The sequence below is a fragment of the Bombina bombina genome, chromosome 3 (assembly GCF_027579735.1).
Source record: "Bombina bombina isolate aBomBom1 chromosome 3, aBomBom1.pri, whole genome shotgun sequence".
Classification (NCBI taxonomy): Eukaryota; Metazoa; Chordata; class Amphibia; order Anura; family Bombinatoridae; genus Bombina; species Bombina bombina.
In genome coordinates this window covers 924742962-924759372 of record NC_069501.1, presented here as the reverse complement: position 1 = coordinate 924759372, position 16411 = coordinate 924742962, and the positions used below count along the sequence as shown (strand labels likewise).

The window sequence follows — 16411 nt, the reverse complement described above, 5'->3', positions numbered from 1 at the left end:
AGGTACAGACATGTTAAGCAGGCTTAAACTTGTCAACAAAGCACAAAAAACGTTTTAAAATAAAACCGTTACTGTCTCTTTAAATTTCAAACAGAAAACACTTTATTACTGAATATGTGAAAAAGTATGAAGGAATCGTTCAAAAATTACCAAAATTTCACCACAGTGTCTTAAAGCATTAAAAGTATTGCACACCAATTTTCAGAGCTTTAACCCTTAGAATAACGGAACCGGAGCCGTTTTTAAATTTAACCCCTATACAGTCCCAGCTATAGTCTTTGCTGAGACCCAACCAAGCCGAGAGGGGAATACGATACCAAATGACGCCTTCTAGAAGTTTTTTCAGTGATTTTTAGATCCTCACACATGCATCTGCATGCCCTGCTCTCAAAAAACAACTGCGCAGTAATGGCGCAAAAATGAGGCTCAGTCTATAACTAGAAAGGCCCCCTGACTGAAAAAGGTGTCTAACACAGTGCCTGCCGTTTTATAAACGTTCCCCAAGATTATAAATGCCAATTGTTAGCCTAATCTGAATAATATGCCTAAATAAAGCAATCGATTTAGCCCATAAAAATGTCTACCAGTTTTTTAGCCCATATTAAGCCCTTTATTCTGTTTGTTTGACTAAGAAAATGGCTTACCGGTCCCCATGAGGGGAAATGACAGCCTTCCAGCATTACACAGTCTTGTTAGAAATATGGCTAGTCATACCTTAAGCAGAAAAGTCTGCTAACTGTTTCCCCCAACTGAAGTTACTTCATCTCAACAGTCCTATGTGGAAACAGCAATCGATTTTAGTTACTGTCTGCTAAAATCATCTTCCTCTCACAAACAGAAATCTTCATCCTTTTCTGTTTCAGAGTAAATAGTACATACCAGCACTATTTTAAAATAACAAACACTTGATAGAAGAATAAAAACTACATTTAAACACCAAAAAACTCTTAACCATCTCCGTGGAGATGTTGCCTGTGCAACGGCAAAGAGAATGACTGGGGTGGGCGGAGCCTAGGAGGGACTATATGGCCAGCTTTGCTGGGACTCTTTGCCATTTCCTGTTGGGGAAGAGAATATCCCACAAGTAAGGATGACGCCGTGGACCGGACACACCAATGTTGGAGAAATGTACATTTCACTTGTGTTGTGAAAATACTTAACTTTTAATCTTGACAGCCGCTGCATTGCATCCTCCACCCGTCGCAAGCCTCTTCCTGGGTCTAAAATGAGGAATCCGGCTTCCTCCAATAACGGTGTTGAATCAGATACTTATTCCCCCGGGGGGAAGCCATGATTGCAGGATGACTGATCCGTCATTTATGACGTAGGAAGAGGCTTGCGACGACCGGGGGAAGCTGGAGCGGCAGTCAGGATTAAAAGGTATTTTCACAACACGAGTGAAATGTAAATTTTGATGAATTAAAGTGCCCCTGTGTTTAATCGAATTTTAAAAAAACGGGCACAATTTACAGTAACTTTAACTATGTATAATATTAGGGTCAGAGCAAATATTTTTTGGGTTATCCCACATTTTCATTTCAACCCCATGTAACAAATGTGAAAAAACAAACACACGCTTTGAATTATTAATATTTATTTTCCATTTAGTGTATATCCGCCAATGCTTTCTCATTTATTCAGGCACAATACAACAACACAAAGTTATATTTAGAAAATGAGAAGGCCACACATGACATGAATCAAAAAGGATCGTTTCCAAGTAACAGTATTTAGAAATGCTTCATATTAAAAAAGAAGCATTTTATTATTGAAAGGAAAGTTAGCTCACATTACCAACACTGAAGAAATGTGACCATGATATTGAAGATAATAGTTCTTTTTCATTAATAGAGATTGACATGTAAACAGAAGTGCAGGTTATTTGGAAGGATAACTGCACAATCATGCAGAATTTAATTGAGGTGTTTTTCATATTTACATTGAATTTCAATACTTCAATAAATATTTTGTAGTGTTTAAAAATACTTGAAAATCAAATGGTGTAATCCTTAGTTATAAAAGAAAATAATCTATTGTCAGTTGTCATTCATAGCACTAGCTAAACAAAGAGTTCTTTTATACTAGACAACAATCCTCTTGACATCTTAAGGAATGTTTCTTGAAAACATGCAGTTGTGTTTCACTATTACTACTCGGTACTAACAGTTAAATGTTCTGTTAACTGACTTTTCCTGTGATATTATAAAGAAAATGCAAGTAGCATATTCTGCGTAAGATTGTTTGTGGCCATTCTAATTTATACGATCAAATGCTGTATTAAACTATCTTACTATACATAAATGGAAAGTGCTTTGGTATACTGAGCGTGAGATTAAAAATCAAAAAACAAAACAATAATACTTGAGTCTAAACAAATGGAATGGTAACAATTTTGCTTTTGTCAGCATACTTAAGTAATGTTCCTATTTATTTTTTGTATTATGCTATAAGCACTTCAAGTGCATTACTTTAGTTTTCTTATACAAAAGCTTATATATAACATATCTGTTTTGGTTGTATAAGAATGATTCCATTATATATTTATATATACAAATGAACATTCAAACTTGATATTTATAAACAAATTTGCATATTTTACTTCCCTCAAAAACAGTTTCAAGAGGAAATTGCACTTTGTTGATGCAAAATAAAACATAATATAAACCATGATTTACCTATGAAACAACTAAGGTAACAAACATTTTAAATAATGAAGATTACACACAAGGCAGAAACACTCTGCATAAAAGCATTATATTTTTTTCACATATATTTGCAGATTAAATATAAATATATTGTAAAAAGAGTTTTCTTTAACCTGAACTACAGATCAGTTTAATACAAAAAAAAAAAGCTGTGTGAAGAATAATTGTATTTTTCAGTTGGCTAGTTATTAGATGGTGTTATCTAATTAACTTTATAGAGCCCTTAGTCGTGCAAGGAGGGCCTCAACTTCAGGTATGGATTCTGACTTGGTAGAAGTGCTGTGATTTGGTCCTCTGTCTTTGTTGCTTTCTGTGTTGTTCACTTCCTTTTTTACCGCAGCTTTGCTTTTTGAAGTAGAAGGCTGAGTTTCGTAATTAAGTTCCTTAGCAGCTGGAGCTCTGGTTGCATTGGAATGGATATTTGGACGTGAACGTGATCTCTCAAAATGAGGTTTTTGATTTTCTGTTAATACAAAATAAAAAAAATCATAAAGATGTGAAACAAAAAAGTTAGAGAGACATTACATACAGAATTAAAGTTTTATGATTCAGATGCAACATGCAATTTTAAAAAACCTTCCACTTTGCGTCTATTATCACTTGGTGTGCTTTCTTGAAGAGTATTAGGCTTAGGAGCATGCAAATATCATGAACACTATATTGCAGCAGAGGTTTAAAGGGACACTAAACCAAAAATGTTCCTTTATGATTCAGATAGAGAATACAATTTTAAACAACCTTCCAATTTACTTCTATTATCCAACTTGCTCCATTCTTTAGATATCCTTTTCTGAAGAAATAGCAATGCACAAGGGTGAGCCAATCACACAAGGCATCTATGTGCAGCCACCAATCAGCAGCTATTATGCCTATCTAGATATGCTGTGGTAAAATTTAAATAAAGAATTAAGAAAAAACAAGTTGCTGCCTTGCAAATGTGTAAAATATGTCACTTTCTTGAAAACTCAAGAAGAGGAAACTGATCTAGTAGATTGGACAACAATATATTTTGGAATAGACTATCACACCTCCAAATAAAACTTGGTAAACAAAGTTTTGGTCAAGAAGCTAAAGTGGCCTTCTGACCTTCATTTGTATTAAGGGACAAACACATTTTAAAAAAATTGCCTAAAAACCTTAGAAATGTATAAGTAGAATTCAAATGCTCTTACACCAACTAAAACAAGTTAGAGACCATCGATAGAATACTTTATATCTCTTGATTGATGTAAGTCTGAAGAAAACTAAAATAAAGAAATATTCTGGCAGAAGATATTGCTAAAAGCAGCACAAATTTCCCAGATGGAAACTAACGGCTAGATTTAGAGTTTTGTCGGTAACGACCCGCGTAGCTAACGCTGGCTTTTTTCTGGCCGCACCTTTAAAATAACTCTGTTATTGAGAGTCTTTAAGTTAGGGGGGTGTTAGTGTTAGGGTTAGACTTAGCTTTAGGCTAAGGCTGCGTTAGGCTCCAAAAAAGGAGCGTAGAGCATATTTAACGCAACTTCAACTCTCGATACCAGAGTTGCTTACGGAAGCGGCCAGTTTCAAAAACGTGCTCGTGCACGATTCCCCCATAGGAAACAATGGGGCTGTTTGAGCTGAAAAAAAACCTAACACCTGCAAAAAAGCCGCGTTCAGCTCCTAACGCAGCCCCATTGTTTGCTATGGGGAAACACTTCCTACGTCTGCACCTAACACTCTAACATGTACCCCGAGTCTAAAGACCCCTAACCTTACACTTATTAACCCCTAATCTGTCGCCCCCGCAATCGCTGACCCCTGCATATTATTATTAACCCCTAATCTGCCGCTCCGTAAACCGCCGCTACTTACATTATCCCTATGTACCCCTAATCTGCTGTGCCTAACACCGCCGACCCCTATATTATATTTATTAACCCCTAATCTGCCCCCAACAACGTCGCCTCCACCTGCCTACACTTATTAACCCCTAATCTGCCGACCGGACCGCACCGCTATTATAATAAAGTTATTAACCCCTAATCCGCCTCACTAACCCTATAATAAATAGTATTAACCCCTAATCTGCCCTCCCTAACATCGCCGACACCTAACTTCAAACATTAACCCCTAATCTGCCGACTGGAGCTCACCGCTATTCTAATAAATGGATTAACCCCTAAAGCTAAGTCTAACCCTAACACTAACACCCCCCTAACTTAAATATAATTTAAATCTAACAAAATTAATTAACTCTTATTAAATAAATTAATCCTATTTAAAGCTAAATACTTACCTGTAAAATAAATCCTAATATAGCTACAATATAAATTATAATTATATTATAGCTATTTTAGGATTTATATTTATTTTACAGGTAACTTTGTATTTATTTTAACCAGGTACAATAGCTAAAATAGTTAAAATAATTACAAAATTACCTGTAAAATAAATCTTAACCTAAGTTACAATTAAACCTAACACTACACTATCAATAAATTAATTAAATAAAATACCTACAATTACCTACAATTAAACCTAACACTACACTATCAATACATTAATTAAATACAATATCTACAAATAAATACAATGAAATAAACTAACTGAAGTACAAAAAATAAAAAAGAACTAAGTTACAAAAAATAAAAAAATATTTACAAACATCAGAAAAATATTACAACAATTTTAAACTAATTACACCTACTCTAAGCCCCCTAATAAAATAACAAAGCCCCCCAAAATAAAAAAAATGCCCTACCCTATTCTAAATTACTAAAGTTCAAAGCTCTTTTACCTTACCAGCCCTGAACAGGGCCCTTTGCGGGGCATGCTCCAAAGAATTCAGCTCTTTTGCCTGTAAAAAAAACACATACAATACCCCCCCCCAACATTACAACCCACCACCCACATACCCCTAATCTAACCCAAACCCCCCTTAAATAAACCTAACACTAAGCCCCTGAAGATCTTCCTACCTTATCTTCACCATACCAGGTTCACCGATTGATCCAGAAGAGCTCCTCCGATGTCCTGATCCAATCCCAAGCAGGGGGATGAAGATGTCCATGATCCGGCTGAAGTCTTCATCCAAGCGGGAGCTGAAGAGGTCCATGATCCGGCTGAAGTCATCATCCAAGCGGGAGCTGAAGAGGTCCATGATCCGGCTGAAGTCTTCTATCAACGGCATCTTCAATCTTCTTTCTTCCGGATCCATCTTGTAGACCTCAGACGCGGAACATCCTGCTGGCCCGACGGACTACCGACGAATGAAGGCTCCTTTAAGGGACGTCATCCAAGATGGCGTCCCTCGAATTCCGATTGGCTGATAGGATTCTATCAGCCAATCGGAATTAAGGTAGGAAAATTCTGATTGGCTGATGGAATCAGCCAATCAGAATCAAGTTCAATCCGATTGGCTGATCCGAATTCCGGTTTAATTGTAGGTAATTGTAGGTATTTTATTTAATTAATTTATTGATAGTGTAGTGTTAGGAGGTTTAATTGTAACTTAGGTTAGGATTTATTTTACAGGTAATTTTGTAATTATTTTAACTATTTTAGCTATTGTACCTGGTTAAAATAAATACAAAGTTACCTGTAAAATAAATATAAATCCTAAAATAGCTATAATATAATTATAATTTATATTGTAGCTATATTAGGATTTATTTTACAGGTAAGTATTTAGCTTTAAATAGGATTAATTTATTTAATAAGAGTTAATTAATTTCGTTAGATTTAAATTATATTTAACTTAGGGGGGTGTTAGTGTTAGGGTTAGACTTAGCTTTAGGGGTTAATAAATGTATTAGAATAGCGGTGAGCTCCAGTCGGCAGATTAGGGGTTAATGTTTGAAGTTAGGTGTCGGCGATGTTAGGGAGGGCAGATTAGGGGTTAATACTATTTATTATAGGGTTAGTGAGACGGATTAGGGGTTAATAACTTTATTATAATAGCGGTGCGGTCCGCTCGGCAGATTAGGGGTTAATAAGTGTAGGCAGGTGGAGGCGACGTTGTGGGGGGCAGATTAGGGGTTAATAAATATAATATAGGGGTCGGCGGTATTAGGGGCAGCAGATTAGGGGTACATAAGTATAACGTAGGTGGCGGTCGGCAGATTAGGGGTTAATTATTGTAGGTAGCTGGCGGCGATGTTGTGGGGGGCAGGTTAGGGGTTAATAAATATAATATAGGGGTCAGCGGTGTTAGGGGCAGCAGATTAGGAGGTACATAAGTATAACGTAGGTGGTGGTCGGCAGATTAGGGGTTAAAAAAATTGAATTGAGTGGCGGCGATGTGGGGGGACCTCGGTTTAGGGGTACATAGGTTGTTTATGGGTGTTAGTGTACTTTAGAGCACAGTAGTTAAGAGCTTTATAAACCGGCGTTAGCCCAGAAAGCTCTTAACTACTGACTTTTTTCTGCGGCTGGAGTTTTGTCGTTAGAATTTTAACGCTCACTTCAGACACCGCTCTAAATACCGGAGTTAGAAAGATCCCATTGAAAAGATAGGATACGCAATTGACGTAAGGGGATCTGGGGTATGGAAAAGTCGCGGCTGAAAAGTGAGCGTTAGACCCTTTCCTGACTGACTCCAAATACCGGCCGTAGCCTAAAACCAGCGTTAGGAGCCTCTAACGCTGGTTTTCACGGCTACCGCCAAACTCTAAATCTAGGCCTAAATGTCCAAAGTATGCATAGGTTTGACAGGAGAAACCGGAAAGCTTTTAAAACCAAATTAATATTCCAAAAAGGAGAAATTGGTTTAAATACTGGATATATCCTGACTAAGCTAGAAAAAAAGCTCTGATGACAGGACACTTAGCTATTTTCCTGTAATATGAAAAAGAAATATGACTTTGTAAAAATAAAAAACAGAATGAAATACAGATGAAGGAAATACATATGGAGGCCCATTTATCAAGCTCTGTATTGAGCTTAAAGGGCCGTGTTTCTGGCGAGTCTTCAGTCTAAAGACCGCTGCTCCATAACCCTGTCCGCCTGCTCTGATGAGGCAGACAGGAATCGCCGCAATTAAACCCGATCGAATACGATCGGGTTGATTGACACCTCCCTGCTGGCGGTTGATTGGCTGCGAGTCAGCAGGGGGCGGCGTTGCACCAGCAGCTCTTGTATTCGCTCTCCACATTCAGCGAGGTCTTGCGGACCTGATCCGCACTGTCGGATCAGGTCAGCAAGACCTTTCATAATTCGGCCTCTATATCTTAATATAGACAAGAGTTCCTTGAACATTCAAAAATATAGGTATGAAAATTCCCTCTTTCATGGGAACAATAAAATAGGATGAAAAAATCCTTGGCCTTGTTCCAAAAAACTTATACTACAGCTAATACAGCCATAAAATACAGTGAGTCTTTTACCACATGAGACAGAAGACACATTCCTCGGGTAGGCCCTTTTTTTAAACCTATTCTGTGACCAAGCCTTGAGAGAAAATGCTAAAACTGCCTCCTACAACTCCTACAAGAAAATTACTATTTTGACCTTGTTTGCTGACACTGTTAAAGTCACTGTTAAAGTCATAATCTTAGCATAAAATCGAATTATGTTAACAATGGCTTTAAAATTTTCAAACAATCGTGAACATTTTAATCTACAGAGTCTTCTGAGATTTGCTCTAACATATTATCACACCAAAGAGAAGACAACTGCTTACGGAAGCAAAAGAATTCCAATTTCCTGTTGATAGGGTTCCTGAAAGATGTACTATCCTCTAAGGGAATAGAAATGTGTTTGGCTAAAGAAAAACATAATTTATGCTTACCTGATAAATTCCTTTCTCCTGTAGTGTAGTCAGTCCACGGGTCATCATTACTTATGGGATATTAACTCCTCCCCAACAGGAAGTGCAAGAGGATCACCCAAGCAGAGCTGCTATATAGCTCCTCCCCTCTACGTCACACCCAGTCATTCGACCGAAAACCAAACGAGAAAGGAGAAACTATAGGGTGCAGTGGTGACTGGAGTATAATTTAAAAATTTAGACCTGCCATAAAAAACAGGGCGGGCCGTGGACTGACTACACTACAGGAGAAAGGAATTTATCAGGTAAGCATAAATTATGTTTTCTCCTGTTAAGTGTAGTCAGTCCACGGGTCATCATTACTTATGGGATACCAATACCAAAGCTAAAGTACACGGATGACGGGAGGGACAGGCAGGATCTCTATACGGAAGGAACCACTGCCTGAAGAACCTTTCTCCCAAAAACAGCCTCCGAAGAAGCAAAAGTGTCAAATTTGTAAAATTTGGAAAAAGTATGAAGAGAAGACCAAGTTGCAGCCTTGCAAATCTGTTCAACAGAGGCCTCATTCTTAAAGGCCCAAGTGGAAGCCACAGCTCTAGTAGAATGAGCTGTAATCCTTTAAGGAGGTTGCTGACCAGCAGTCTCATAGGCTAAACGTATTATGCTACGAAGCCAAAAAGATAGAGAGGTAGCAGATGCTTTTTGACCTCTCCTCTGTCCAGAATAAACGACAAACAGGGAAGAAGTTTGGCGAAAATCTTTAGTTGCCTGTAAATAAAATTTCAGGGCACGGACTATGTCTAGATTGTGCAGAAGTCGTTCCTTCTTTGAAGAAGGGTTAGGGCACAATGATGGAACAACAATCTCTTGATTGATATTCTTGTTAGTGACTACCTTAGGTAAGAACCCAGGTTTAGTACGCAGAACTACCTTATCTGAATGAAAAATCAGATAAGGAGAATCACAATGTAAGGCTGATAACTCAGAGACTCTACGAGCCGAGGAAATAGCCATTAAAAACAGAACTTTCCAAGATAATAGCTTGATATCAATGGAATGAAGGGGTTCAAACGGAACACCCTGTAAAACGTTAAGAACTAAGTTTAAGCTCCACGGTGGAGCTACAGTCTTAAACACAGGCTTAATTCTAGCCAAAGCCTGACAAAAAGCCTGAACGTCTGGAACTTCTGACAGACGTTTGTGTAAAAGGATGGACAGAGCTGAGATCTGTCCCTTTAAAGAACTTGCAGATAAACCTTTTTCTAAACCTTCTTGTAGAAAAGACAATATCCTAGGAATCCTAACCTTACTCCATGAGTAACTCTTGGATTCGCACCAGTGTAAGTATTTACGCCATATCTTATGGTAAATTTTCCTGGTAACAGGTTTCCTAGCCTGTATTAAGGTATCAATTACTGGCTCCGAAAATCCACGCTTTGATAAAATCAAGCGTTCAATTTCCATGCAGTCAGCTTCAGAGAAATTAGATTTTGATGTTTGAAAGGACCCTGAATTAGAAGGTCCTGTCTCAGAGGCCGAGACCAAGGTGGACAGGATGACATGTCCACTAGATCTGCATACCAGGTCCTGCGTGGCCACGCAGGCGCTATTAGAATCACCGATGCTTTCTCCTGTTTGATCCTGGCAATCAAACGAGGAAGCATCGGGAAGGGTGGAAACACATAAGCCATCCTGAAGGTCCAAGGTGCTGTCAAGGCATCTATCAGGACCGCTCCCGGGTCCCTGGACCCGTAACGAGGAAGCTTGGCGTTCTGGCGAGACGCCATGAGATCCATATCTGGTTTGCCCCAACGTCGAAGTATTTGGGCAAAGACCTCCGGATGAAGTTCCCACTCCCCCGGATGAAAAGTCTGGCGACTTAGGAAATCCGCCTCCCAGTTCTCCACTCCTGGGATGTGGATCGCTGACAGGTGGCAAGAGTGAGACTCTGCCCAGTGAATTATCTTTGATACTTCCATCATCGCTAAGGAACTCCTTGTCCCTCCCTGATGGTTGATGTAAGCCACAGTCGTGATGTTGTCCGACTGAAACCTGATGAACCTCAGAGTTGCTAACTGAGGCCAAGCCAGAAGGGCATTGAGAACTGCTCTCAATTCCAGAATGTTTATTGGAAGGAGACTCTCCTCTTGAGTCCATGATCCCTGAGCCTTCAGGGAATTCCAAACAGCGCCCCAACCTAGTAGGCTGGCGTCTGTAGTTACAATTGTCCAGTCTGGCCTGCTGAAGGGCATCCCCCTGGACAGATGTGGCCAAGAAAGCCACCATAGAAGAGAATCTCTGGTTTCTTGATCCAGATTCAGCGTAGGGGAAAAATCTGAGTAATCCCCATTCCACTGACTTAGCATGCACAATTGCAGCGGTCTGAGGTGCAGGCGTGCAAAAGGAACTATGTCCATTGCCGCTACCATTAAGCCGATAACCTCCATGCATTGAGCCACTGACGGGTGTTGAATGGAATGAAGGACACGGCAAGCATTTAGAAGCTTTGTTAACCTGTCCTCTGTCAGGTAAATTTTCATTTCTACAGAATCTATAAGAGTCCCCAAGAAGGGAACTCTTGTGAGTGGTAAGAGAGAATTCTTCTCCTAGTTCACTTTCCACCCATGCGACCTTAGAAATGCCAGTATTAACTCTGTATGAGACTTGGCAGTTTGAAAGCTTGACGCTTGTATCAGAATGTCGTCTAGGTACGGAGCTACCGAAATTCCTCGCGGTCTTAGTACCGCCAGAAGAGAGCCCAGAACCTTTGTAAAGATTCTTGGAGCCGTAGCCAACCCGAAGGGAAGAGCTACAAACTGGTAATGCCTGTCTAGGAAGGCAAACCTTAGATACCGGTAATGTTCTCTGTGAATCGGTATGTGAAGGTAAGCATCCTTTAAATCCACTGTGGTCATGTACTGACCTCTTTGGATCATGGGTAAGATTGTCCGAATAGTTTCCATCTTGAACGATGGAACTCTTAGGAATTTGTTTAGGATCTTTAAATCCAATATTGGTCTGAAGGTTCCCTCTTTTTTGGGAACCACAAACAGATTTGAGTAAAACCCTTGTCCGTGTTCCGACCGCGGAACTGGGTGGATCACTCCCATTAGTAAAAGGTCTTGTACACAGCGTAGAAACGCCTCTTTCTTTATCTGGTTTGTTGACAACCTTGAAAGGTGAAATCTCCCTTGTGGAGGAGAAGCTTTGAAGTCCAGAAGATATCCCTGAGATATGATCTCCAACGCCCAGGGATCCTGGACATCTCTTGCCCAAGCCTGGGCGAAGAGAGAGAGTCTGCCCCCCACTAGATCCGTTTCCGGATCGGGGGCCCTCACTTCATGCTGTCTTAGGGGCAGCAGCAGGTTTTCTGACCTGCTTGCCCTTGTTCCAGGACTGGTTAGGTTTCCAGCCTTGTCTGTAGCGAGCAACAGCTCCTTCCTGTTTTGGAGCAGAGGAAGTTGATGCTGCTCCTGCCTTGAAGTTACGAAAGGCACGAAAATTAGACTGTCTAGCCCTAGGTTTGGCTCTGTCTTGAGGCAGGGCATGGCCTTTACCTCCCGTAATATCAGCAATAATTTCTTTCAAACCGGGCCCGAATAAAGTCTGCCCCTTGAAATGTATGTTAAGTAATTTCGATTTAGAAGTTACATCAGCTGACCAGGATTTTAGCCACAGCGCTCTGCGTGCCTGAATGGCGAATCCGGAATTCTTAGCCGTAAGTTTAGTTAAATGTACTACGGCATCAGAAATAAATGAATTAGCTAGCTTAAGGGTTTTAAGCTTGTGTGAAATCTCATCTAATGTCGCTGAGTCAAGGGTCTCTTCCAGAGACTCAAACCAAAATGCTGCCGCAGCCGTGACAGGCGCAATGCATGCAAGGGGTTGTAATATAAAACCTTGTTGAACAAACATTTTCTTAAGGTAACCCTCTAACTTTTTATCCATTGGATCTGAAAAGGCACAACTATCCTCCACCGGGATAGTGGTACGCTTAGCTAAAGTAGAAACTGCTCCCTCCACCTTAGGGAACGTTTGCCATAAGTCCCGTGTGGTGGCGTCTATTGGAAACATTTTTCTGAATATAGGAGGGGGTGAGAAAGGCACACCGGGTCTATCCCACTCCTTAGTAACAATTTTAGTAAGTCTCTTAGGTATAGGAAAAACGTCAGTACTCGTCGGTACCGCAAAATATTTATCCAACCTACACATTTTCTCTGGGATTGCAACTGTGTTACAATCATTCAGAGCCGCTAACACCTCCCCTAGTAATACACTGAGGTTTTCCAGCTTAAACTTAAAATTTGAAATGTCTGAATCCAGTTTATTTGTATCAGATCCGTCACCCGCAGAATGAAGCTCTCCGTCCTCATGCTCTGCAAATTGTGACGCAGTATCAGACATGGCCCTAGTATTATCAGCGTACTCTGTTCTCATCCCAGAGTGATCTCGTTTACCCCTAAGTTCTGGCAATTTAGACAAAACTTCAGTCCTAACATTAGCCATGTCTTGTAGAGTGATTTGTAATGGCCGCCCTGATGTACTTGGCGTTACAATATCACGCACCTCCTGAGCGGGAGATGCAGGTACTGACACGTGAGGCAAGTTAGTCGGCATAACTTCCCCCTCGTTGTCTGGTGAATGTTGCTTAACATGTACAGATTGACTTTTATTTAAAGTAGCATCAATGCAATTAGTACATAAATTTCTATTGGGCTCCACCTTGGCTTTTGAACATATTGCACAAAGAGATTCCTCTGTGTCAGACATGTTTAAACAAACTAGCAATTAGACTAGCAAGCTTGGAAATACTTTTCAACAAAATTTACAAGCAATATGTAAAACGTTACTGTGCCTTTAAGAAGCACACAAAAACTGTCACAGTTGAATAACAATGAACCGGATTAGTTATAGAAACCAAATTTAGCAAAGGATTGCACTCATTAGCAATGGATGATAAACCCTTAATATCAGAAAAAAACGGATAACAATTGAAAAACATAATTTATGCTTACCTGATAAATTCCTTTCTTCTGTTGTGTGATCAGTCCACGGGTCATCATTACTTCTGGGATATAACTCCTCCCCAACAGGAAATGCAAGAGGATTCACCCAGCAGAGCTGCATATAGCTCCTCCCCTCTACGTCACTCCCAGTCATTCGACCAAGAATCAACGAGAAAGGAGAAACCAAGGGTGAAGTGGTGACTGGAGTATAATTTAAAAGATATTTACCTGCCTTAAAACAGGGCGGGCCGTGGACTGATCACACAACAGAAGAAAGGAATTTATCAGGTAAGCATAAATTATGTTTTCTTCTGTTATGTGTGATCAGTCCACGGGTCATCATTACTTCTGGGATACCAATACCAAAGCAAAAGTACACGGATGACGGGAGGGATAGGCAGGCTCATTATACAGAAGGAACCACTGCCTGAAGAACCTTTCTCCCAAAAATAGCCTCCGAAGAAGCAAAAGTGTCAAATTTGTAAAATTTGGAAAAAGTATGAAGCGAAGACCAAGTTGCAGCCTTGCAAATCTGTTCAACAGAGGCCTCATTCTTAAAGGCCCAAGTGGAAGCCACAGCTCTAGTAGAATGAGCTGTAATTCTTTCAGGAGGCTGCTGTCCAGCAGTCTCATAGGCTAAACGAATTATGCTACGAAGCCAGAAGGAGAGAGAGGTAGCCGAAGCCTTATGACCTCTCCTCTGACCAGAGTACACGACAAACAGGGAAGACGTTTGTCGAAAATCCTTAGTTGCCTGCAAGTAGAACTTGAGGGCACGAACTACATCCAGATTGTGTAGAAGACGTTCCTTCTTTGAAGAAGGATTTGGACACAAGGATGGAACAACAATCTCTTGATTGATATTCCTGTTAGTGACTACCTTAGGTAAGAACCCAGGTTTAGTACGCAGAACTACCTTGTCTGAGTGAAAAATCAGATAAGGAGAATCACAATGTAAGGCTGATAACTCAGAGACTCTTCGAGCCGAGGAAATAGCCATTAAAAACAGAACTTTCCAAGATAACAATTTTATATCAATGGAATGAAGGGGTTCAAACGGAACACCCTGTAAAACGTTAAGAACTAAGTTTAAACTCCATGGCGGAGCAACAGTTTTAAACACAGGCTTGATCCTAGCTAAAGCCTGACAAAAGGCCTGGACGTCTGGATTTTCTGACAGACGCCTGTGTAACAAGATGGACAGAGCTGAGATCTGTCCCTTTAATGAGCTAGCCGATAAACCCTTTTCTAAACCTTCTTGTAGAAAGGACAATATCCTAGGAATCCTAACCTTACTCCAGGAGTAACCTTTGGATTCGCACCAGTATAGGTATTTACGCCATATCTTATGGTAAATCCTTCTGGTAACAGGCTTCCTAGCCTGTATCAGGGTATCAATAACCGACTCAGAAAAACCACGTTTTGATAAAATCAAGCGTTCAATTTCCAAGCAGTCAGCTTCAGAGAAGTTAGATTTTGATGTTTGAATGGACCCTGTATCAGAAGGTCCTGTCTTAGAGGTAGAGACCAAGGCGGACAGGATGACATGTCCACTAGATCTGCATACCAAGTCCTGCGTGGCCATGCAGGCGCTATTAGAATCACTGATGCTCTCTCCTGTTTGATTTTGGCAATCAATCGAGGAAGCAGCGGGAAGGGTGGAAACACATAAGCCATCCCGAAGTTCCAAGGTGCTGTCAAGCATCTATCAGAACCGCTCCCGGATCCCTGGATCTGGACCCGTAGCGAGGAAGTTTGGCGTTCTGGCGAGACGCCATGAGATCTATCTCTGGTTTGCCCCAACGTCGAAGTATTTGGGCAAAGACCTCCGGATGAAGTTCCCACTCCCCCGGATGAAAAGTCTGGCGACTCAAGAAATCCGCCTCCCAGTTCTCCACTCCCGGGATGTGGATTGCTGACAGGTGGCAAGAGTGAGACTCTGCCCAGCGAATTATCTTTGATACTTCCATCATTGCTAGGGAGCTTCTTGTCCCTCCTTGATGGTTGATGTAAGCTACAGTCGTGATGTTGTCCGACTGAAACCTGATGAACCCCCGAGTTTTTAACTGGGGCCAAGCCAGAAGGGCATGGAGAACTGCTCTTAATTCCAGAATGTTTATTGGCAGGAGACTTTCCTCCTGATTCCATTGTCCCTGAGCCTTCAGAGAATTCCAGACAGCGCCCCAACCTAGTAGGCTGGCGTCTGTTGTTACAATTGTCCAGTCCGGCCTGCTGAATGGCATCCCCCTGGACAGATGTGGCCGAGAAAGCCACCATAGAAGAGAGTTTCTGGTCTCTTGATCCAGATTCAGAGTAGGGGACAAGTCTGAGTAATCCCCATTCCACTGACTCAGCATGCACAATTGCAGCGGTCTGAGATGTAGACGTGCAAAGGGTACTATGTCCATTGCTGCTACCATTAAGCCGATCACCTCCATGCATTGAGCTACTGACGGGAGTTGAATGGAATGAAGGACACGGCATGCATTTAGAAGCTTTGTTAATCTGTCTTCTGTCAGATAAATCTTCATTTCTACAGAATCTATAAGAGTCCCCAAGAATGGAACTCTTGTGAGAGGAAAAAGAGAACTCTTCTTTTCGTTCACTTTCCATCCATGCGACCTTAGAAATGCCAGAACTAACTCTGTATGAGACTTGGCAGTTTGAAAGCTTGAAGCTTGTATCAGAATGTCGTCTAGGTACGGAGCTACCGAAATTCCTCGCGGTCTTAGTACCGCCAGAAGGGCACCCAGAACCTTTGTGAAGATTCTTGGAGCCGTAGCCAATCCGAATGGAAGAGCTACAAACTGGTAATGCCTGTCTAAGAAGGCAAACCTTAGATACCGGTAATGATCTTTGTGAATCGGTATGTGAAGGTAAGCATCCTTTAAATCCACTGTGGTCATGTACTGACCCTTTTGGATCATGGGTAAGAATGTCCGAATAGTTTCCATTTTGAACGATGG

The 16411-nt window shown here is 40.9% G+C and overlaps 1 protein-coding gene across 2 annotated transcripts in view; it reads right to left on the bottom strand.

The window, feature by feature from the left end:
* Nucleotides 1–1577: 1577 nt before the first annotated feature.
* The window catches only part of DIAPH3 (diaphanous related formin 3), a 1718568-nt gene continuing 1703734 nt past the window's right edge, over nucleotides 1578–16411 (bottom strand). For both annotated transcript variants that reach the window (XM_053707945.1, XM_053707946.1), the window contains one exon: nucleotides 1578–3168. In XM_053707945.1, coding sequence (XP_053563920.1) covers nucleotides 2918–3168 — 251 coding nt within the window. In that variant the 3' untranslated portion in view covers nucleotides 1578–2917. The remainder of the gene's footprint in view (nucleotides 3169–16411) is intronic.